The sequence below is a fragment of the Salmo trutta genome, chromosome 9 (assembly GCF_901001165.1).
Source record: "Salmo trutta chromosome 9, fSalTru1.1, whole genome shotgun sequence".
NCBI lineage: Eukaryota > Metazoa > Chordata > Actinopteri > Salmoniformes > Salmonidae > Salmo > Salmo trutta.
The window spans coordinates 43217212-43241841 of record NC_042965.1 but is presented as its reverse complement, the minus strand read 5'-3'; the positions used below and the strand labels follow the sequence as shown (position 1 = coordinate 43241841).

Below are 24630 nucleotides of genomic sequence, written 5' to 3'. Positions count from 1 at the left end.
AGAGTTTATACACATCATTGGATTGGACCTCATGGATGACGACGGCGGTTCTATAACAGTTCTTTTCGATGACTACGTTGGGCCCTGAGGATGTTTCTGTTTCTGTAGCCTACTAAGGTTTAGTGGTTAAGGTTGAGACGGTGACAGGAAGAGTAGTTTTTCAGATGAAAGACGTTTCTCACGGTGTTACTTTCATGTTTAAAAAGACGACACTTCCAGTCTTTAACTATCGCATGTGATTTATTTACAACTAGTACAAGACTTGACATGTCAGGTTGAACACACAGTAGTCTATTTAAAAGGAGAGTAAAACACCTGAAATGTCTGTTTTCACATTTTAATATTTGTGAGCAATTTATTTATCTATATTTTCCCATTTTGCACCTACATCACATATTTAGGTTTACATTACATCACTGCACTTCTTCACACAAAGATTGGCAAGAGTTCAAACATACTTCACAGCTTCCAGCACATGAGCTATAATTCAAATTCAGTAAATATTAAATAATTATACAATCATTGAGAAAAGCCTGAGAAATCAGGTATCAATCAGTGACTTCCTCATGGTTTTGTTGATCCAGTCAAGGTTCATTCTTGATAGGAGTGTGTACACTCCAGGTTTGGTCTTGATGCCACATTTTATACCGAAGGACACGACTCCCCTTAGCTCACCTCCACACACCAACGGGCCACCAGAGTCTCCCTGAAACACACAGCACATATATTACTTTAACACACACCAACGGGCCACCAGAGTCTCCCTGAAACACACAGCACATCCATTCGTACGTGATTCAGTTTAACGCATGTATCAATGGTTGATCATTGGCTCCCTGCAAAATATATTACAACTTTTATGAGCGGGTACACTGACAAACACACACACACACACAGGAGGCTGGTAGGAGGAGTTTTAGGAGGATGGGCTCATTGTAATGGCATCGAAGGAACGAAGTCAAACATGGGGTTTCCATATGATGTTTGACACACACCTGACATGAGTCCACCCTGGTGTTGTCCACAGAGCCGGCACACAGCATGCTGTAGGTGATGATTGGGGACATGTTGTAGTATTCTGCAGAGTTACACTTCCTCCTGTCGATCACGGTGACAATGGTAGATTTCAGGACGTCAGACATGGTTTTAGCATTGTTCTTGGTGGCTCCCCATCCAGACACTGAGCAGTTGGTCCCTGCTTGGACGTCTGCCACAGGGACAGGTAACGCTAGAGGTTTCACTGCCGTTGTCGGCTTTACTTTCTTATCCAACTGGAAAGAAGAAGAAGAAGAAGGTTGTGTCAATTCTCCTTCAACTGTCTCTAGAATTAAAGAATGTCTGACACCACGGTAGTGACTGACCTTCAGCAGCATGATGTCGTTGACTTTGAATTCAGGGTCATAACAGGGATGAGGGATGCGACCTTTAACCTTACGGACCTGTCTAGTCTCCTTCTCCTCCAGTTTGATGGAGTGGACCCCTAGAAACACCTTGTTGATGCTTCAGACAGAAACACAACCTTCTGTTAGATCAGCTGAAGGACGAAGCCCAACGACTACAATGACACAATCTCAGAAGCACAACGCAAAAAAATCTAACATTTGAGACGGAGTTGCTAAGCAAACCATTACTGTGACAGCATCTGTACATGGACAACAACACTGATATTGGACCTACTCAGTACAGTGGGCTGCAGTCAGAACCCATTGCTGGTGGATCAGGATTCCTCCACACATTTTGTTTCCTTTGTTGTCCTCCAGTAGAGCCATGTAGGGTAAGGAGTGAGGCTTCACCTCCTTTCCACCAATGATCTCTGCACAGTCACCTAGGAGCAGGGACAAAACACCAACAGTAATTAATTAGAGAAATAATAATATATAGATATATATTTGTTGGATAACATAAACACACACACACACACACACCTACCTGAGTGCAGATATAGAAGGATCATGGTAGAGGTCCAGAAACTGGCTGCTGTGGAGAGGATCATGGTTATTTAACTCTGATGTAACCTCAGTAGTTCAGAGTCTATTGTGCTGTGATGCTCTCTGATCTCTCTCTTTATACTTATTATAGAGGATGTGGTCTTGTCTGATGTTCACCTCAAAGTGGAAACACACAAGCATGCACACACACACACACACACACACACACACACTTTACTTAAATGTCACCATTCATCACCTTAAATCACAATTTCTTTAAAACAAGATGACTGAATGTGTAAAACAAGTTGATAATGACAAAACAAATTATAAAAGGAGAAACAGTTTATAATTTACTCCAGTATTATTAGAGCTTTACACAATGACCCTCTATCCACAAAAAGTAGTTTACTGTCTAGTTTAGTTTCTAGTATAGAAGTACATCGTTACACTGTTAGCCCACTCAGTCTGTTAAAGAAGAGAATCTTTTCACCAATAGTAGAGACAGAATGCCAACAACGAAGTCATTCCATTCGTATGAAAACACAATGACTCAGTTACACAAGAAAGTTACATCATTTACAGAGGTTTCACCTTTCACTCCTTATTTTCCCCCTGAGTCACAAATGGCACCCTATTCACTACATAGTGCACTACTTCCCTATGGACCCTGGTCAAAAGTAGTGCACTACTTACTATAAAGTCAGCATAGCTATTTTTCAATGGAGACATGTCAAAAGGAGCAGCCTTAATAATTCTTAATACTCATCAATACTTTTTTAAAAACCTGCATTTATGTTTATACAGGTTTGTCTTGAGATAAAAATCAAGTGTGTATCAATACTAGTAACACATACTGTCAGCAGCTTGTATTCATGTTCTGCATTTAACTTTATACTATCAAGAAAAGCTGGTAGAGTTGGCAGATAGAGCTGCTATTCTTTATCTGGGACCAGTTCTAGTCAGGATGCCAGAGCAACACTGCATTATTCAGTAAGGAGCTCCACTGATCTAGGACCAGTTCTAGTTAGGATGCCAGAGCAACACTACATTATTCAGTAAGGAGCTCCACTGATCTAGGACCAGTTCTAGTCAGGATGCCAGAGCAACACAGCATTATTCAGTAAGGAGCTCCACTGATCTAGGACCAGTTCTAGTCAGGATGCCAGAGCAACACTGCATTATTCAGTAAGGAGCTCCACTGATCTAGGACCAGTTCTAGTCAGGATGCCAGAGCAACACTACATTATTCAGTAAGGAGCTCCACTGATCTAGGACCAGTTCTAATCAGGATGCCAGAGCAACACTGCATTATTCAGTAAGGAGCTCCACTGATCTAGGACCAGTTCTAGTCAGGATGCCAGAGCAACACTGCATTATTCAGTAAGGAGCTCCACTGATCTAGGACCAGTTCGAGTCAGGATGCCAGTGCAACACAGCATTATTCAGTAAGGAGCTCCACTGATCTAGGACCAGTTCTAGTCAGGATGCCAGAGCAACACAGCATTATTCAGTAAGGAGCTCCACTGATCTAGGACCATGTCTAATCAGGTCTACAATGCATTCCTCAGTAGGGAGCTATATCACTATATACACCACTATATACACCACTATATACACCACTATATACACCACTATATACACCACTATATACATCACTATATACACCACTATATATACCACTATATACACCACTATATACATCACTATATACACCACTAAATACATCACTATATACACCACTATATACATCACTATATACACCACTATATACATCACTATATACACCACTATATACACCACTATATACATCACTATATACACCACTATATACACCACTATATACACCACTATATACAACACTATATACATCACTATATACACCACTAAATACATCACTATATACACCACTATATACACCACTATATACACCACTATATACACCACTAAATACATCACTATATACACCACTATATACACCACTATATACAACACTGCATTATTCAGTCATTTTTATTTATTTATTTATATTTCCCCCTTTATTTAACCAGGTAGGCCAGTCGAGAACAAGTTCTCATTTACAACTGGCCAAGATAAAGCAAAGCAGTGCGACAAAAACAACAACACAGAGTTACACATAAACAAACGTACAGTCAATAACACAATATAAACATCTATGTACAGTGTGTGCAAATGTAGAAGAGTAGGGAGGTAAGGCAATAAATAGCCCTTGGAGGCGAAATAATTACAATTTAGCATTAACACTGGAGTGATAGATGTGCAAGTAAAGATACTGAGGTGCAAAAGAGCAAGAGGATAAATAACAATATAGGTAGTTGGGTGTGCTATTTACAGATTGGCTGTGTACAGGTACAGTGATCGGTGAGCTGTTCTGACAGCTGGTGCTTGAAGTTAGTGAGGGAGATATAAATAACTCTAGCTTCAGTGATTTTTGCAATTTGTTCCAGTCATTGGCAGCAGAGAACTGGAAGGAAAGGCGGCCAAATTAAGTGTTGGCTTTGGGGATGACCAGTGAGATATACCTGCTGGAGCGCGTGCTACGGGTGGGTGTTGCTATGGTGACCAGTGAGCTGAGATAAGGTGGGGCTTTACCTAGCAAAGACTTATAGATGACCTGGAGCCAGTGGGTTTGGCGACGAATATGTAGTGAGGGCCAGCCAGCGAGAGCATACAGGTCACAGTGGTGGGTAGTATATGGGGCTTTGGTGACAAAACGGGTGGCACCGTGATAGACTACATCCAGTTTTCTGAGTAGAGTGTTGGAGGCTATTTTGTAAATGACATCGCCAAAGTCAAGGATTGGTAGGATAGTCAGTTTTACGAGGGTATGTTTGGCAGCATGAGGGAAGGAGGCTGTTGCGAAATAGGAAGCCGATTCTAGATTTAATTTTGGATTGGAGATGCTTAATGTTAGTCTGGAAGGAGAGTTTACAGTCTAACCAGACACCAAGGTATTTGTAGTTGTCCACATATTCTAAGTCAGAACCGTCTAGAGTAGTGATGCTAGTCGGTCGGGCGTGAGGGCAGCAATCGGTTGAAGAGCATGTACTTAATTTTACTAGCATTTAATAGCAGTTGGAGGCCTCGGAAGGAGTGTTGTATGGCATTGAAGCTCGTTTGGAGGTTAGTTAACACAGTGTCCAAAGAAGGGCCAGATGTATACAGAATGGTGTCGTCTGCGTAGAGGTGGATCAGAGAATCACCAGCAGCAAGAGCAACATCATTGATATATACAGAGTAAAGAGTCGGCCCGAGAATTGAACCCTGTGGCACCCCCATAGAGACTACCAGAGGTCCAGACAACAGGCCCTCTGATTTGACACACTGAACTCTATCAGAGAAGTAGTTGGTGAACCAGGCGAGGCAGTCTTTTGAGAAGCCAAGGCTATTGAGACTGTCGATAAGAATGCGGTGATTGACAGAGTCGAAAGCCTTGGCCAGGTCGATGAAGACGGCTGCACAGTACTGTCTTTTATCGATAATGACTATGATATTGTTTAGGACCTTGAGTGTGGCTGAGGTGCACCCATGACCAGCTCGGAAACCAGATTGCATAGTGGAGAAGGTACGGTGGGATTCAAAATGGTCGGTGATCTGTTTGTTAACTTGGCTTTCGAAGATTTTAGAAAGGCAGGGCAGAATGGATATAGGTCTATAACAGTTTGGGTCTGGAGTGTCTCCCCCTTTGAAGAGGGGGATGACCGCGTCAGCTTTCCAATCTTTGGGGATCTCAGACGATACGAAAGAGAGGTTGAATAGGGGTAGCAACTTTTTGGCATATAATTATAGAAAGAGAGGGTCCAGATTGTCTAGCCCAGCTGATTTGTAGGGATCCAGATTTGCAGCTCTTTCAGAACACCAGCTGTCTGGATTTGGGTGAAGGAGAAGTGGGGGGGGGGGGGGGGGGGGGGGCTTGGGCAAGTTGCTGCACGGGGTGCTGAGATGTTGGCCAGGGTAGGGGTAGCCAGGTGGAATGGCCAGCCGTATAAAAATGTTATTGAAATGATCGATTGTCGTAGATTTATCGGTCGTGACAGAGTTTCCTATCCTCAGTTCAGTGGGCAGCTGGGAGGAGGTGCTCTAATTCTCCATGGACTTTACAGTGTCCCAAAACGTTTTGGAATTAGTGCTACAAGATGAACATTTCTGTTTGAAAAAGCTAGCCTTAGCTTTCCTAACTGACTGAGTATATTGGTTCCTGACTTCCCTGAAAAGTTGCCTATCGTGGGGCTATTCGATGCTAATGTAGAACATCACAGGATGTTTTTGTGCTGGTCAAGGGCAGTCAAGTCTGGGGTGAACCAAAATAGGTATTGTAGCCCAAGAAATTGGCAGATGGACCTCTTCAGCTGTTTTTTGCTATGGGACAGAGACGTTAGCCAGGAGCAGCCACTCGGATAGCAGCTAGCTAGCTGCGATGATCCGCTGTCAAGGTTCAGAGCTTGCGATAGGAATCCGGAGATGTGGTAGAGAAAAAGCAGTCCTATATGCTCTGGGTTGATATCGCGCTGTGCAGACTGGCAGGAATTGACCGGGCTGAGACTGGCCGAGTTAACGGTTATGACCTCTAGCAGTGGCTAACTGACTACTAGCTAGTAGCTAGTTAGCTAGCTAGCTTCTCAAATCCAATCTAGTTTATTTGTCACGTGCGCCGAATACAACAGGTGTAGACCTTACAGTGAAATGCTTACTTACAGGCTCTAACCAATTGTGTGAAAAAAAGTTGTGTCTGTGTGTGTGTGTGTGTGTGTAAGTAAAGAAATAAAACAACAGTAAAAAAGACATTTGAAAATAAGAGTAGCAAGGCTATATACAGACACCGGTTAGTCAGGCCTATTGAGGTAGTATGTACATGTAGGTATGGTTAAAGTGACTATGCATATATGATGAACAGAGAGTAGCAGTAGCGTAGAAAGAGGGGTTGGCGGGTGGTGGGACACAATGCAGATAGCCCGGTTAGCCAATGTGCGGGGACACAGGTTGGTCGGGCCAATTGGGGTAGTATGTACATGAACATATAGTTAAAGTGACTATGCATATAAGATAAACAGAGAGTAGCAGCAGCGTAAAAGAGGGGTTGGGAGGGGGGGCACACAATGCAAATAGTCCGGGTCACCATTTGGTTACCTGTTCAGGAGTCTTATGGCTTGGGGGTAAAAACTGTTGAGAAGCCTATTTGTCCTAGACTTGGGACTCCGGTACCGCTTGCCATGCGGTAGTAGAGAGAACAGTCTATAACTGGGGTGTCTGGGGTTTTTGACAATTTTTAGGGCCTTCCTCTGGCACCGCCTGGTGTAGAGGTCCTGGATGGCAGGCAGCTTTGCCCCAGTGATGTACTGGGCCGTACGCACTACCCTCTGAAGTGCCTTGCAGTCGGAGGCCGAGCAATTGCCGTACCAGGCAGTGATGCAACTGGTCAGGATGCTCTCGATGTTGCAGCTGTAGAACCTTTTGAGGATCTCAGGACCCATGCCAAATCTTTTTAGTTTCCTGAGGGGGAATAGGCTTTGTCGTGCCCTCTTCACGACTGTATTGGTGTGTTTGGACCATTCTAGTTTGTTGTTGATACCAAGGAACTTGAAGCTCTCAACCTGCTCCACTACAGCCCTGTCGATGAGAATGGGGACGTGCTCGGTGCACCTTTTCCTGTAGTCCACAATCATCTCCTTAGTCTTGGTTACGTTGAGGGATATGTTGTTATTCTGGCACCACCCGGCCAGGTCTCTGACCTCCTCCCTATAGGCTGTCTCATAATTGTCGGTGGTCAGGCCTACCACTGTTGTGTCATCTGCAAACTTAATGATGGTGTTGGACTCGTGCCTGGCCATGCAGTCGTGGGTGAACAGGGAGTACAGGAGGGGACTGAGCACGCACCCCTGGGGAGCTCCCGTGTTGAGGATCAGCGTGGCAGATGTGTTGCTACCTACCCTCACCACCTGGGGGCGGCCCGTCAGGAAGTCCAGGATCCAGTTGCAGAGGGAGGTGTTTAGTCCCATGTTCCTTAGCTTAGTGATGAGCTTTGAGGGCACTATGGTGTTGAATGCTGAGCTGGAGTCCATGAATAGCATTCTCACATAGGTGTTCCTTTTGTCCAGGTGGGAAAGGGCAGTGTGGAGTGCAATAGAGATTGCATCATCTGTGGATCTTTTGGGGCAGTATGCAAATTGGAGTGGGTCTAGGGTTTCTGGGATAATGGTGTTGATGTGAGCCATAACCAGCCTTTCAAAGCACTTCATGCCTACAGACGTGAGTGCTTCAGGTCTGTAGTCATTTAGGCATGTTGCCTTTGTGTTCTTTGGCACAGGGACTATGGTGGTCTGTTTAAAACATGTTGGTATTACAGACTTGAACAGGGAGCTGTTGAAAATGTCAGTGAAGACACTTGCCAGTTGGTCAGCGCATGAGCACAGTACATGTCCTGATAATTCATCTGGCCCTGCTGCCTTGTGAATGTTGACCTGTTTAAAGGTCTTACTCACGTCGTCTACGGAGAGCGTGATCACACAGTCGTCCGGAACAGCTGATGCTCTCATGCATGCCTCCGTGTTGCTTGCCTCGAAGCGAGCATAGAAGTGATTTAGCTCATCTGGTAGGCTCGTGTCACTGGGCAGCTTGCGTCACTGGGCAGCTCGCGGCTGTGCTTCCCTTTGTAGTCTGTAATAGTTTGCAAGCCCTGCCACATCCGACGAGCGTCGGAGCCGGTGTAGTATGATTCAATCTTAGCCCTGTATTGATGCTTTGCCTGTTTGATGGTTCGTCGCAGGGCATAGCAGGATTTCTTGTAAGCTTCCGGGTTAGAGTCCTGCACCTTGAAAGCGGCAGCTCTACCCTTTAACTCAGTGCCAATGTTGCCTGTAATCCATGCCTTCTGGTTGGGGTAAGTACGTACAGTCACTGTGGGGACGACAGTGACTGATGTGGTGTATTCCTCAATGTCATCGGAAGAATCCCGGAACATGTTCCAGTCTCTGATAGCAAAACAGTCCTGTAGTTTAGCATCTGCTTCATCTGACCCCTTTATTATAGACCGAGTCACTGGTGCTTCCTGCTCTAATTTTTGCTTGTAAGCAGGAATCAGGAGGATAGAGTTGTGGTCGGATTTACCAAATGGAGGGCGAGGGAGAGCTTTGTACGCGTCTCTGTGTGTGGAGTACAGGTGATCTAGAATTGTTTTCCCTCTGGTTGCACATTTAACATGTTGATAGAGATTTGGTAGAACTGATTTAAGTTTCCCTGCATTAAAGTCTCCGGCCACTAGGAGCGCCGCCTCTGGGTGAGCGGTTTCCTGTTTGCTTATTTCCTTATACAGATGACTGAGTGCGGTCTTAGTGCCCGCATCGGTTTGTGGTGGTAAATAAACAGCCACAAAAAGTATAGCTGAGAACTCTCTAGGCAAGTAGTGTGGCCTGCAATTTATCACAATATACTCTACTTCAGGCGAGCAAAATCTATAGAGACTTCCTTAGATTTCGTGCACCAGCTGTTGTTTACAAATATGCACAGACCGCCCCCCCTCGTCTTACCGGAGTGTGCTGTTCTATCCTGCCGGTGCAGCGTATATCCCACTTGCTGAATATCCATGTCGTCATTCAGCCACAATTCCGTGAAACATAGGATATTACAGTTTTTGATGTCCCGTTGGTAGGATATTCGTGATCGTACCTCATCTAGTTTATTGTCCAATGATTGCACGTTGGCGCCTTCTGCGCCTTCTGCGGGTCCGGACGAGGCATCCGGCTCTTCGTCCTCTTCGTCCTGCTTGTTGTTGAAAAAATCTTTGTCTAATCCGAGGTGAGTGATCACTGTCCTGATATCCAGAAGCTCTTTTCTGCCGTAAGATACAGTTGCAGAAACATTATGTACAAAATAATTTACAAATATCGCAACAACAAAAAAAAACACATAATAGCACAATTGGTTAGGAGACCGTAAAATGGCAGCCATTTCCTCCGGCGCCATCTTAGACCACATCACACTTCTGTTGGGGATTCCGGTTCTAAAGTGTAAAAAAAAATTGCAGATCCATACCACATCGGGTCGGATTGAAAGAGAGTATGTTCAGTCCGTAGATGGGAATTGAGATTTTAAAAAATTATAAAAAATATATATGAAATACATACAAAGAAAAATATATATACATGGGACGGGACTAGACAACAGACGTCTGACTGCTACGCCATCTTGGATCAAGGTGAGGTGTTCTAGGAGGGTGAGGAAGGTGAGGTGGTCTAGGAGGGTGAGGTGTTCTAGGAGGGTGTGGAAGGTGAGGTGTTCTAGGAGGGTGAGGAAGGTGAGGTGGTCTAGGAAGGTGAGGTGGTCTAGGAGGGTGAGGTGGTCTAGGAAGGTGAGTGGGTCTAGGAAGGTGAGGTGGTCTAGGAAGGTGAGGAAGGTGAGGTGGTCTAGGAAGGTGAGGTGGTCTAGGAGGGTGAGGGGGTCTAGGAGGGTGAGGGGGTCTAGGAAGGTGAGGTGGTCTAGGAAGGTCTAGGAAGGTGAGGTGGTCTAGGAAGGTGAGGTGGTCTAGGAATGTGAGGTGGTCTAGGAGGGTGAGGTGGTCTAGGAAGGTGAGGTGGTCTAGGAAGGTGAGGTGGTCTAGGAATTTGCTCATGAATCACACTCCAACCATAAACTGCTGTTAATTTCCAGCCCTTTTTACTCCACTCTTCTTTACCATCCTCCAGTCATTCTCACTAACTGTACTCGAGACAACAGATTCACACAATGCTTCCACCATTGCTCAATGTTCCATACTGCACTCACCTCCTTCTCAAAACCCATTGGATGACAAAATTCCAATGGGTTTAGAGAAGGGAGAGAGGAAGTGAGGAGTGTGCAATTGAGATTTTCCACGTGTGTTTAATCTATTCCTGGATCTATCACACCTGATTCAACTTATCAACTAATTATCAAGCCCTTGACTGGGTGAATCAGGTGAGCTGGTTCAGGGCTACAACAAAATTACTGATCTAGATCAAGGCTATTGAGTACCCCAGTATGGAGTCATAAAACCCGGAAATGGTCCCAATCATTTTTACACCAATCATTTTTTTCCATCAGGGATTTTAGAACTATAAGGTCTGTGTTTCGTGTAGGTGTGAATAAAAAGTGAAAATATAGAGTTTCCATCAACCTCGTGCGCAATGTAGATATGAAAGAGCACCGCAGTTCGCGGGTAGAGTGGTGGGTGAAATCATTCACTTCAAGAAAAGGTGTGATATAAATAAAAGTTTCGTTATGTGTTTGTTGAATTCATAAAAATATTTGCTGCCATTGTAGTAAGGTTGGCAATACGAGAGGTCTTCGGACTTACCATTTTCTTTGAAAGAACAACTAGTGGGTTTCGAGTGCTTCTCCCTCATTTGGAAAGTTGGTCTGCCTGCTGTTCAGTCTGAGAGATATTCTGAGAGCAGTGAACGTGTGGCTGTGACCGTCCTGTTAATGCCTGTCATCACTGTTTTATATCTTTTACTGCAGATAAAAAACAAGTCAACCTGAAGTGTGGGTGTCCGTGTGCCTTTCTTCTGGGGGGCTATGTGATGTTGGTTACATAGGCTTACCCTGGAAAATCTCTCTCGGACAAGGTAACTTTTTATCAATAATTATCATTGCGAATTTGAGAGTAAATTGAGGCGAATATATTGATAAAATGCACTTTGTCCGAGAGAAAATTACACGGCTACCAAAATGTAACGCCAAAGTAAAAATGGATTGAATTTTTGGGGGGTAAAATTCGAAATGTGGTAAATGAACAGGGGGAAAAAACCATTGGAACTATTTCCGCGTTTTTTTAAAAGTAATATGACGCGTCCACTATTCAACTGCAGATGAAAGTCTTCATGTTTTACTCTGTCCTTTTCATTAGGAAGCTGGGACACAAGGTGAGTGATCAAACATGTCTGGAGAGACCTAAAAAATAGCTGTGCAGCGACGCTCCACATCCAACCTGACAGAGCTTGAGTGGATCTGCAGAGGAGAATGGAAGAAACTCCCCAAATACAGGTGTGGCAAACTTGTAGCGTCATACCCAAGAAGACTCGAGGCTGTAATCGCTGCCAAAGGCGCTTCAACAAAGTACTGAGTAAAGGGTCTGAAAACTTATGCAAATGAAATGTGTTTTTTATTTTTAATAAATTTGCTAACATTTTTAAAAACCTGTTTTTGCTTTCTCACTATGGGGTGTTGTGTGTAGATTGAGGAAGAAAAAAAAATTAATCAATTTTAGAATAAGGCTGTAACGGAACAAAATGTGGAAATAAGTCAAGGGGTCTGCCACGTCCTGACCAGTAAAGGGGTTATTTGTAATCAGAGTTTGGTCAGGACGTGGCAGGGGGTGTTTGTTTTATATGGTTTTGAGTGTGTGTTTATGTAGAGGGGCGTTTGATTTATGTATTCCGGGGTTTTTGGTTTAGTTCTATGTTGTATAGTTCTATGTCTGTTCTAGGGTATTTAGTTCCATGTTTAGGTAATTGGGATTGGGGCCTTCAATTGGAGGCCGCTGGTTATCGTTGCCTCTGATTGAAGGTCCTATATTTAGGAGTATGTTTGTTATGGGTGTTGTGTGAGGTTGTTCTTAGCACTGCTGTATTTAGCCTGCAAGACTGTTAGTTCCGGTTCTTGTTTTGTTTATTTAAGTGTTCACTAATAAAGTTAAGATGAGCACTCGACCCGCTGCGCCTTGGTCCATTCACTACGACGATCGTGACAGGGTCTGAATACTCTGCAGTTTAGAAAATGCTGTCATAATGCTGTGCTGATAAACATTTACAATACATGTTTAACTAATATATAAAAAATGGAATTTAGCAGACACTTATCCTAAGTGACACATTTTTTGTACACAACAAATGTATGTTAAAAATCATGATTTAAAATGCATCATACGATGTGGTAAAATTATTTTGGTGCTTTCAAGACAACTGGGGGGGGGGGGGGGGGGGGGGGGGTCCAATCATGATGTCAGTGATCTTCATAGATACACAGTCAACACACAGATATACAGTCCTACAACAACAACACGTCCTGTTCTCTAGAATCAGATCATACCCAGTCCTACAACAACACGTCCTGTTCTCTAGAATCAGATCATACCCAGTCCAACAACAACACGTCCTGTTCTCTAGAATCAGATCATACCCAGTCCTACAACAACACGTCCTGTTCTCTAGAATCAGATCATACCCAGTCCTACAACAACAACACGTCCTGTTCTCTAGAATCAGATCATACCCAGTCCTACAACAACATGTCCTGTTCTCTAGAATCAGATCATACCCAGTCCTACAACAACACGTCCTGTTCTCTAGAATCAGATCATACCCAGTCCTACAACAACAACACGTCCTGTTCTCTAGAATCAGATCATACCCAGTCCTACAACAACATGTCCTGTTCTCTAGAATCAGATCATACCCAGTCCTACAACAACATGTCCTGTTCTCCAGAATCAGATCATACCCAGTCCTACAACAACAACACGCGCTGTTCTCTAGAATCAGATCATACCCAGTCCTACAACAACAACACTCGCTGTTCTCTAGAATCAGATCATACCCAGTCCTACAACAACACGTCCTGTTCTCTAGAATCAGATCATACCCAGTCCTACAACAACACGTCCTGTTCTCTAGAATCAGATCATACCCAGTCCTACAACAACAACACGTCCTGTTCTCTAGAATCAGATCATACCCAGTCCTACAACAACATGTCCTGTTCTCTAGAATCAGATCATACCCAGTCCTACAACAACAACACGTCCTGTTCTCTAGAATCAGATCATACCCAGTCCAACAACAACACGTCGACCAACACAAACAATTCTTGACACTTACAGTACAACGAGTGCATATATTTTCAGGAGGACAATTTTAGAACTTTTAACGCCAATCAAGAGTTTTGGTGTGGTGTGTTGTGATGAGCGTGTGTGTGTGTGTGTGTGTGTGTGTCTGTGTGTGTGTGTGTGTGGTGTGATGCGCGCATGTGTGTATGATGCTCGTGTGTATGTGTGTGTGGTGTGTGTGTGTGTGTGTGGTGTGTGTGTGTGTGTGTGTGTGTGGTGTGATGTGCGCATGTGTGTATGATTCTCGTGTGCGTGTGTGTGTGTGTGTGTGGTGTGATATGATGCGCGTGTGTGTGTGTGTGTGTGTGTGTGTGTGTGTGTGTGTGTGTGTGTGTGTGTGTGTGTGTGTGTGTGTGTGTGTGTGTGTGTGTGTGTGTGTGTGTGTGTGTGTGTGTGCATGTACGAACAGACCTGGTTTGGCACATTCCTCCTGTAGGTGGTTGATGTTATGACAGATGTCATATTACTGTGTGACAGTCCGGCCTCCACCACTGTGTCTGACAGAGAAAGGTCACACCAGCTTGCATCATGGGTGTTTGTATACCTTTACAGTCTTTGGGGTGTACAATAAGACCATAGATTTGGCCGTTTTGCACCTGACAAATAGTGTGTGATTTTGAGTGTGTGTAAACTTATTTGTCTTAGCAATATTTACATTGCAAAGCAATTTCCCCAATTGGATATTAAAGTATTTATTGATTCATTCACTCAAACCTTGAAGACGTCTCTGTGCTCTCTTCTTGCGGTGAATGCAGAGACGGTCTCTGGCAAGGAGAATGGCGCCATCTGGTGGCTACGGGGATATTGGCTAAAGTCTGCTCTGCGCTCAGCCACCCGCTCACCATCCCATTTAAAGCGCTTGTGAGATGATCAGGATGCCTCAATGCTTGTTTAAAGAAAAACAGAAAATAATGTTTAGTTGACATTAGAATAATGTCTGATAAAAGATTATTTAGTAACTGAAAGCCATTGGATAAATTATCGCCCTATTTTTACATCATTTTCACTTTTATTTTTTTTTAAAGTAGGTTAGACTAAAGTAAACATTTCCAGATTTCAAGGTTTGCCTGCTTGACTCTCCATCTTCTTTTTTAAATGTTATTTTTAATAACGATTACAGGTCTTTAACAACTTAGATTATGAGATTAGAGTGCTGCTAAATCGCCCAAAAAACTCGGAATTCTCTTAGAGAAATCTGATCCCTAAAACGGAAGAGACCTCATCCTCCAAAACCGTTACCACATGTTCCCGCCGCCCAGCCAGATTCAACCCAACCCCCGTTCCCAAACTCCTTCCCCCGCCTCAAATCTTCCTTAATCCCCCTCCAAGATGGAGGCGCTGGAGGTTTTGGGGGGCTACCCGACCAAGCCTTTAAACCCGAGAGCCCGAATGGTCAGGTTTCTACTGAGTATAATGGTGTGCATGGGATGTTTATTAATGCTACATAGTTTTCTCAACATCTCCAAGTCCAGGAAGCCGCAAGATTTCTATTCTTTTGAGGTGAAGGACGCCAAAGGGAAAAGCGTTTCTTTGGAGAGATACCGAGGCAAAGTAAGTCCACATCAGCAAAACTCAACGAGTAGACTAACTCTGTGTACTGCAAAAGTCAGTCAGTTTATCTAAAAGGTTGAGTATTGTTTCTGAGATGTAGCATGTTTACAATTCCCCGATATATATATTTTTCCCCCTGGCGCAGGCGTCTCTGGTTGTCAACGTGGCGAGCCACAGCGAACACACTGAGAAGAACTATCGCTCTCTGCAGGAGCTGCACCGGGAATTGGGTACGTCCCATTTCAACGTCCTGGCTTTCCCCTGCGGCCAGTTTGGGGACACGGAGATGGGGGCCAGCCGGGACATCGAGGCCTACGCCAAGAACACCTATAGCGTCACCTTCACCATCTTCAGTAAGGTCAAAATCATGGGGTCGGAGGCTGAGCCAGCCTTCAAATTCATAACAGGTAAGCACAGTAGGCTTATAATAAATCTGACATTTAATAAAAGATAGTTTATGCTATTTCTAAGGACAAGAAAAACGAGGGGTAGTTTATCACAGGTTAACAAGCCATACAGGCCTATCTTTAGTCTAACATTTAAAAAATACTTACACTATTTTCTATTCTATTCAAGATAATATTTTTCATGAGCTCTGTGGGTGTGGGAGGGATTGCAGTTATTATGGCACATTGACACACAACACAACAAAGACGTTGGGCCTAATAACCATTTGTTTCCATTCACCATACAGATTCTGTGAAGAAGGTTCCGAAATGGAACTTCTGGAAGTTCCTGGTGAACCCTGAAGGCCAGGTGGTGAGGTTCTGGAAGGCAGAGGAGCCCGCCGAGAGCGTGCGTAAGGAGGCCATAACCATGGTGCGCCAGATTATTCTAAAGAAAAGGACAGAGCTCTGACGAGATGGTGGGCTCTGAGATGGCGAGGAGTGGAGTAAGGACACTGTTGTTTCCAGAGTTTCAGAGTTTGAAGGAAAGGTTATGGGGGTATAAATTAAGATACAAAGTAAACTCTGTTGTTGGGTGTTGAGTGGTGACTTTAGGCCTAGTGCCTTGTGGTATGGGAAAGGATTTGCCATTATTTTCTGAAGATGATGAAGACTGAAGATGATGACTATTGCAATGCGAGATTAAAGTGTGTGTGTGTGTGTGTGTGTGTGTGTGTGTGTGTGTGTTAATGGCCCTAATGCTATGAATATAATAAAGTGTTATGCCACTAAGAAGGTGGCACTGATATTTCCTGACAACAACCAGGTCCATAGTGAATTCCCTGACAACAACCAGGTCCATAGTGAATTCCCTGACAACAACCAGGTTCATAGTGAATTTCCTGACAACAACCAGGTCCATAGTGAATTCCCTGACAACAACCAGGTCCATAGTGAATTCCCTGACAACAACCAGGTCCATAGTGAATTCCCTGACAACAACCAGGTCCATAGTGAATTCCCTGACAACAACCAGGTCCATAGTGAATTCCCTGACAACAACCAGGTCCACAGTGAATTCCCTGACAACAACCAGGTCCATAGTGAATTCCCTGACAACAACCAGGTCCATAGTGAATTCCCTGACAACAACCAGGTCCATAGTGAATTCCCTGACAACAACCAGGTCCATAGTGAATTCCCTGACAACAACCAGGTCCATAGTGATTGGGATATTCAAGAGGAAACCATTGGAAGGATTTCTTAAGCACATATTTTCCCATATCATGGCTTGCTAAACCAGCATAATAACCTCAAAGAACCACTATTATGTGTAACATAGATGTGTGATTTAAAGCAAGTTGTTACTCCTCTTGTCATTGCCATGGTCAGATTGAAAGACTACCCTTTAAACATGTTAATCCATGTTTACAGTAATGTAGAAGAATCATTCTGTCCTTAAACATGTTAATCCACGTTTACAGTAATGTAGAACAATCATTCTGTTTTTAAATATGTTAATCCACATTTACAGTAATGTAGAACAATCATTCTGTTCTTAAATATGTTAATCCACGTTTACAGTAATGTAGAACAATCATTCTGTCCTTAAACATGTTAATCCACGTTTACAGTAATGTAGAACAATTATTCTGTCCTTAAACATGTTAATCCACGTTTACAGTAATGTAGAACAATCATTCTGTCCTTAAAACATGTTAATCCACGTTTACAGTAATGTAGAACAATCATTCTGTCCTTAAAACATGTTAATCCACGTTTACAGTAATGTAGAACAGTTATTCTGTCCTTAAACATGTTAATCCACGTTTACAGTAATGTAGAACAAACATTCTGTCCTTAAACATGTTAATCCACGTTTACAGTAATGTAGAACAATCATTCTGTCCTTAAAACATGTTAATCCACGTTTACAGTAATGTAGAACAATCATTCTGTCCTTAAAACATGTTAATCCATGTTTACAGTAATGTAGAACAATCATTCTGTCCTTAAAACATGTTAATCCACGTTTACAGTAATGTAGAAAAATAATTGAATGTAAAACATCTCTACCGGTACTGGATTTATAGATAAATGTTTACAAATGTTGGATTTCAAATATTCAGATGACACTTGAATTAATTGATTTATAGAAGGAATAGACTCTCAAACGTTTATGCAAATGTATTTATTTATCTTATTCCATCGTGGTCAGGTAGTCAGTCACGTGTGGTGACATGGATGTATGTAACAGCTGAAGTGAGAACAGTCAGCTGACACAGCACTGCCTCATCGTGACACATGGTGGAAACAAAGCCGTGTCCACACAGACCATCTGAGAAAAGTGAGAGAAACCAAAAAAATCGGACAAACTCTGTTTGTGGTTCTGCGATTTTTCAAATCTGAATTCAACTGACAACATTTGAAGCAGTTGAGATGAGTCTAGATGTTCTCAGATGGTCTGTGTGGAATCAACACTTGGTAGTGGTACTTCATTGATCCTAATGAGGGAAATTGATTAGTGTAACGTTTCATTTCAACACCAGTGATGGTTTACATGGACAGCTAGAGGGCAGCAGCAGGTAAACTGATAAAAACAGACCAATCAGCCAACAAGACACTGCCTCACAGACGCCCAATCAGAACAGAGGAGAGGGAAGGGGCAGCCTGGCTAAACATAGCAGGCACGTGAGCAGCGTTTCCTTCTTTCAGCTCTGCTCTAACACCTAATTCAGCCCTGCTGTAACACCTAATTCAGCCCTGCTCTAACACCTAATTCAGCGCTGCTCTAACACCTAATTCAGCCCTGCTGTAACACCTAATTCAGCCCTGCTCTAACACCTAATTCAGCCCTGCTGTAACACCTAATTCAGCCCTGCTCTAACACCTAATTCAGCCCTGCTCTAACACCTAATTCAGCCCTGCTCTAACACCTAATTCAGCCCTGCTGTAACACCTAATTCAGCCCTGCTCTAACACCTAATTCAGCCCTGCTCTAACACCTAATTCAGCTCTGCTCTAACACCTAATTCAGCCCTGCTCTAACACCTAATTCAGCCCTGCTCTAACTCCTAATTCAGCCCTGCTCTAACACCGAATTCAGCCCTGCTCTAACACCTAATTCAGCCCTGCTCTAACACCTAATTCAGCGCTGCTCTAACACCTAATTCAGCCCTGCTCTAACACCTAATTCAGCCCTGCTCTAACACCTAATTAGGCTCTGCTCTAACACCTAATTCAGCTCTGCTCTAACACCTAATTAGGCGCTGCTCTAACACCTAATTCAGCCCTGCTGTAACACCTAATTCAGCCCTGCTCTAACACCTAATTCAGCCCTGCTCTAACACCTAATTCAGCCCTGCTCTAACTCCTAATTCAGCCCTGCTCTAACACCTAATTCAGCCCTGCTGTAACACCTAATTCAGCCCTGCTCTAACACCTAATTCAGCCCTGCTGTAACACCTAATTCAGCCCTGCTGTAACACCTAATTCAGCCCTGCTCTAACACCTAATTCAGCCCTGCTCTAACACCTAATTCAGCCCTGCTCTAACACCTAATTCAGCCCTGCTCTAACACCTAATTCAGCCCTGCTCTAACACCTAATTCAGCCCTGCTCTAACACCTAATTCAGCGCTGCTCTAACACCTAATTCAGCCCTGCTCTAACTCCTAATTCAGCCCTGCTCTAACACCTAATTCAGCCCTGCTGTAACTCCTAATTCAGCCCTGCTCTAACACCTAATTCAGCCCTGCTGTAACACCTAATTCAGCCCTGCTCTAACACCTAATTCAGCCCTGCTGTAACACCTAATTCAGCCCTGCTCTAACACCTAATTCAGCCCTGCTCTAACACCTAATTCAGCGCTGCTCTAACACCTAATTAGGCTCTGCTCTAACACCTAATTCAGCCCTGCTCTAACACCTAATTCAGCCCTGCTCTAACACCTAATTCAGCGCTGCTCTAACACCTAATTCAGCCCTGCTCTAACACCTAATTCAGCCCTGCTCTAACACCTAATTCAGCCCTGCTCTAACACCTAATTCAGCCCTGCTCTAACTCCTAATTCAGCCCTGCTCTAACACCTAATTCAGCCCTGCTGTAACACCTAATTCAGCCCTGCTCTAACACCTAATTCAGCCCTGCTCTAACACCTAATTCAGCCCTGCTCTAACACCTAATTCAGCGCTGCTCTAACACCTAATTCAGCCCTGCTCTAACACCTAATTCAGCCCTGCTCTAACACCTAATTCAGCCCTCCTCTAACACCTAATTCAGCGCTGCTCTAACACCTAATTCAGCCCTGCTCTAACACCTAATTCAGCCCTGCTCTAACACCTAATTCAGCCCTGCTCTAACACCTAATTCAGCGCTGCTCTAACACCTAATTCAGCCCTGCTCTAACACCTAATTCAGCTCTGCTCTAACTCCTAATTCAGCCCTGCTCTAACACCTAATTAGGCGCTGCTCTAACACCTAATTCGGCCCTGCTCTAACACCTAATTCAGCGCTGCTCTAACACCTAATTCAGCGCTGCTCTAACACCTAATTCAGCCCTGCTCTAACACCTAATTCAGCCCTGCTCTAACACCTAATTAGGCTCTTCTCTAACACCTAATTCAGCCCTGCTGTAACACCTAATTAGGCTCTGCTCTAACACCTAATTCAGCCCTGCTCTAACACCTAATTCAGCTCTGCTCTAACACCTAATTAGGCTCTTCTCTAACACCTAATTCAGCCCTGCTGTAACACCTAATCCAGATAATCCAGCCCTGCTGTAACACCTAATCCAGATAATCCAGCCCTGCTGTAACACCTAATCCAGATAATCCAGCCCTGCTGTAACACCTAATCCAGATAATCCAGCCCTGCTGTAACACCTAATCCAGATAATCCAGTCCTGCTCTATCCCCTAATCCAGATAATCCAATCCTCAGCTGATTAAATTTAACTGAACAGCATGATTAGCTGATTAATAGGGTCAGGTGTGTTAGTGCAGGGTTGGAGAAAAACCCTGCATGCAGAGTTCACACCCAATTGGAGGCGGAGTTTCAGGTGAGAGTTTAGAGGCCAGCTGTAGCGTGAGCTGACGAATCAGATAACAGTCAGTTAACATTACACTGCCTACTAACCAATCACATATTACGTTACACTGCCTACTAACCAATCACATGCTACATTACACTGCCTACTAACCAATCACATGCTACGTTACACTGCCTACTAACCAATCACATGCTACGTTACACTGCCTACTAACCAATCACATGCTACAGTTACACTGCCTACTAACCAATCACATGCTACAGTTACACTGCCTACTAACCAATCACATGCTACATTACACTGCCTACTAACCAATCACATGCTACATTACACTGCCTACTAACCCTTCTCTCCCCTGTAACTATTCCCCAGGTCGTTGCTGTAAATGGGAATGTGTTCTCAGTCAATTTACCTGGTAAAATAAAATGTATCACAACTGTTTCTTAACCAATCACATCTTACTGCATATTCATGGCCCCCTTTATTGACCAATCATATTGTGGGCTACTACTATTTATTAACCAGATACATTACATCAGAACCATGTAACTTACTGCACCTATTTGATTCAGCTCAATAGACTAACATCTATTTGATTCAGCTCATCAGACTAACATCTATTTGATTCAGCTCAATAGACTAAGATCTATTTGATTCAGCTCATCAGACTAACACCTATTTGATTCAGCTCATCAGACTAACATCTATTTGATTCAGCTCAATAGACTAACATCTATTTGATTCAGCTCATCAGACTAACATCTATTTGATTCAGCTCAATAGACTAACATCTATTTGATTCAGCTCATCAGACTAACATCTATTTGATTCAGCTCAATAGACTAACATCTATTTGATTCAGCTCAATAGACTAACATCTATTTGATTCAGCTCAATAGACTAACACCTATTTGATTCAGCTCAATAGACTAACATCTATTTGATTCAGCTCAATAGACGAACACCAGATGTCAAAGAAGCAGCTGGCAGAGACAGAACTACAAGTAGCGAAATGTCATAATTAGACATTATAATCTTGCTTGTCAAACTCATGGTGCTCAAAGCTAGACAGAGTAACACCAGAGGACTTATAGAAGAACAGGCTCATTGTAATGGCTGGAATAGAATAGATGGAATGCTATCGAACACATCAAACATATGGAAACCACATGTTTGGTTTTCAATTAGCCCGTCCTCCTATAGCTCCTCCCACCAGCCTCCTCTGAGTAACACATAGAGCTGTCTGTCTGTCTGCCTGCTGTTAGAGGTGTAGGGCAGAGCTCCAGACCAAAACCAGTGAGGAGTGTATAGGTGACAGTTGTCAATCACAGGAGAGCAGCCAGCAGAGGTGCACCGTCACTATCCTCTACTCTCTTTCCCCTTTCCCTCCATCTGTCTGAGAAGGTTCTGACTGCCACTGATGTCACTCTTTCTTCTATGTCTCTCTCCCCGTGCCTCTCCTCCCATCCTTCCTTCCTTCCTTCCTTCCTTCCTTCCTTCCTTCCTTCCTTCCTTCCTTCCTTCCTTCCTTCCTCCCATCCTTCCTTCCATCCTTCCTTCCTTCCTCCCATCCTTCCTTCCATCCTTCCTTCCTTCCTCCCATCCTTCCTTCCTTCCTTCCTTCCTTCCTTCCTTCCATCCTTCCTTCCTTCCTTCCTCCCATCCTTCCTTCCATCCTTCCTTCCTTCCTCCCATCCTTCCTTCCTTCCTTCCATCCTTCCTTCCTTCCTTCCTTCCTCCCATCCTTCCTCCCATCCTTCCTTCCTTCCTTCCATCCTTCCTTCCTTCCATCCTTCCTTCCATCCTTCCTTCCTTCCTTCCATCCATGACTTACATTCCTGTTCTCCTCCTGGACATTTTCTTCCAAAGATGTATTTAACAAACTGGTTGAACCCTTCTTTATTTAAAATACTTCTATAAGAATTGCACTATGACACTCAAACGTAATATAATAATTGTTCCTATTATTACAATGTTGATAACACCTCCTAACCCTCTGGCTGGAGCAATGTCTCCTCTTCATCCTGAAATCCCCCAGCAATCTCCTCATGATGTTGTCCTGCCAGTGAGAAAGACATTAGTTAAACATGACTTTAATGCTGACGGTATTAGGCAACAACACACTACAACAGTTGCAGGTGAATTCGAAGACGGGTATTAGACCACAACAACACACAACTGTCCTCGGTATTAACTTTAAAATTAGAATATCTCTTTAACTTCAAGTCCATATTACTGAAATCATTTAGGTGACATTTTTACTGTCTGGTAGCAAGTAGTAACTTGTTACCCTTCAATTCACTGTGGCTGAATGTGCACCCGTGTCTGTTCTCTGCGCCTCATACAAATACGCACAGAGGTGGTTGATGGAGCGGGAAGCCTGTTCCCCGGCTGGCCATTGGTGGATAGGAAGGTGTTCCTCAGTCACTGGCAGGATCTCCCTCAGTAGACGCATCCTGGTTTCCCTGGAGACATGAACTACCACAGTGACCTGGTTTCCCTGGAGACTGTGGAGACTGACATGAACTGCCACGGTGACCTGGTTTCCCTGGAGACTGACATGAACTACCACAGTGACCTGGTTTCCCTGGAGACTGACATGAACTGCCACGGTGACCTGGTTTCCCTGGAGACTGACATGAACTGCCACGGTGACCTGGTCTCCCTGGAGACATGAACTGCCACGGTGACCTGGTTTCCCTGGAGACTGACATGAACTGCCACGGTGACCTGGTCTCCCTGGAGACATGAACTGCCACGGTGACCTGGTTTCCCTGGAGACTGACATGAACTACCACGGTGACCTGGTTTCCCTGGAGAACGACATGAACTACCACGGTGACCTGGTTTCCCTGGAGAACGACATGAACTACCACGGTGACCTAAAGAGGCAACAGAGCCAAACGCAGCAAAGGGTGTGTTCGTAAGTTCAGAGCGTTTCGCTCTTGGAGCGTTCAGAGAGCACACTGAGTGTTCTGACCCCACAACAGTAGTCAGGCACCTAAGCTAACTGGCTAATGGTGGCTAGATACTTCCAGACACAAATAAGAGAGCACCTCACTCTGACCATTTTACGCCCGCCAGCAGAGCTCGTTAGGCTGTTTTCATGTTATCTAGAGCGTTGGTGACTGGAACTGTCCCGCTGGCAACAATTTAATTACGCTTTTTTTTTGCCAACGTTTACTGACAACGGCCATATTTTTTATTCATTTTTTATTCATTTCACCTTTATTTAACCAGGTAGGCAAGTTGAGAACGAGTTCTCATTTACAATTGCGACCCGGCCAAGATAAAGCAAAGCAGTTTGACACAAACAACAACACAGAGTTACACATGGAATTAACAAAACATACAGTCAATAATACAGTAGAAAAATAAGTCTATATACAATTTAACTGGTGTTGAGCGTTAGTAAATTCCTCAGTTATTCTGCGCTCTGTTACACTCAGACGAGAACGCACCCAACGTTTTAATGGTCTTGGCGCGGTTATAGTTTTATCTCCATCTCTTCATTCAAAGACTCAATCATGGACACTCTTACTGACAGTTGTGACTGCTTTGCATGATGTATTGTTGCTACCATGTTGTTGTCATGTTGTGTTGCTACCATGCTGTGTTGTCATGTGTTGCTGCCTTGCTATGTTGTTGTCTTATGTATCTCTTCATGTTGTAGTGTTGTCTCTCTTGTCGTGATGTGTGTTTTGTCCTATATTTATATTTGATTTTTAATCCCAGCCCCCGTCCTCGCAGGAGAATAAGAATTTGTTCTTAACTGACTTGCCTAGTTAAATAAAGGTTAAATAAATAAATAATACATGTATTGTTGTCTCTACCTTCTTGCCTTTGTGCTGTTGTCTGTGC

General features: G+C 43.8%; 2 protein-coding genes across 2 annotated transcripts; one reads left to right on the top strand and one right to left on the bottom strand.

Annotated features, from left to right (window-relative positions):
* Positions 1 to 221: 221 nt before the first annotated feature.
* Positions 222 to 11348, bottom strand: LOC115200611 (granzyme A). The gene is made up of 6 exons (XM_029763795.1): positions 11257 to 11348; positions 1930 to 1977; positions 1678 to 1825; positions 1362 to 1500; positions 996 to 1271; positions 222 to 706 (listed from the first exon to the last, which is right to left on the bottom strand). Exons 1-6 carry the CDS (start codon positions 11303 to 11305, stop codon positions 542 to 544), a joined length of 825 nt encoding a protein of 274 aa, XP_029619655.1. The 5' UTR covers positions 11306 to 11348; the 3' UTR covers positions 222 to 541.
* A 3687-nt stretch (positions 11349 to 15035) lies between these two features.
* Positions 15036 to 16544, top strand: LOC115200610 (probable glutathione peroxidase 8). The gene is made up of 3 exons (XM_029763794.1): positions 15036 to 15336; positions 15482 to 15743; positions 16031 to 16544. The coding sequence occupies exons 1-3, from the start codon at positions 15115 to 15117 to the stop codon at positions 16192 to 16194; spliced, it is 648 nt and encodes a 215-aa protein (XP_029619654.1). The 5' UTR covers positions 15036 to 15114; the 3' UTR covers positions 16195 to 16544.
* The last annotated feature ends 8086 nt before the right edge of the window (positions 16545 to 24630 follow it).

What these genes read in the sequence shown, in the direction of transcription:
- LOC115200611 (XM_029763795.1), bottom strand. Translation starts at nt 11,305, where the DNA reads ATGAGGGAGAAGCACTCGAAACCCACTAGTTGTTCTTTCAAAGAAAAT. An exon ending in ACTGCAGCCCACTGTACTGA is followed by an intron (nt 1,501 to 1,677) that starts GTAGGTCCAATA and finishes TTCTGTCTGAAG; the next exon opens with CATCAACAAGGTGTTTCTAG. An exon ending in CCAGGGTGGACTCATGTCAG is followed by an intron (nt 707 to 995) that starts GTGTGTGTCAAA and finishes TGTGTGTTTCAG; the next exon opens with GGAGACTCTGGTGGCCCGTT.
- LOC115200610 (XM_029763794.1), top strand. Translation starts at nt 15,115, where the DNA reads ATGGAGGCGCTGGAGGTTTTGGGGGGCTACCCGACCAAGCCTTTAAAC. An exon ending in TGGAGAGATACCGAGGCAAA is followed by an intron (nt 15,337 to 15,481) that starts GTAAGTCCACAT and finishes CCCCTGGCGCAG; the next exon opens with GCGTCTCTGGTTGTCAACGT. An exon ending in AGCCTTCAAATTCATAACAG is followed by an intron (nt 15,744 to 16,030) that starts GTAAGCACAGTA and finishes TTCACCATACAG; the next exon opens with ATTCTGTGAAGAAGGTTCCG.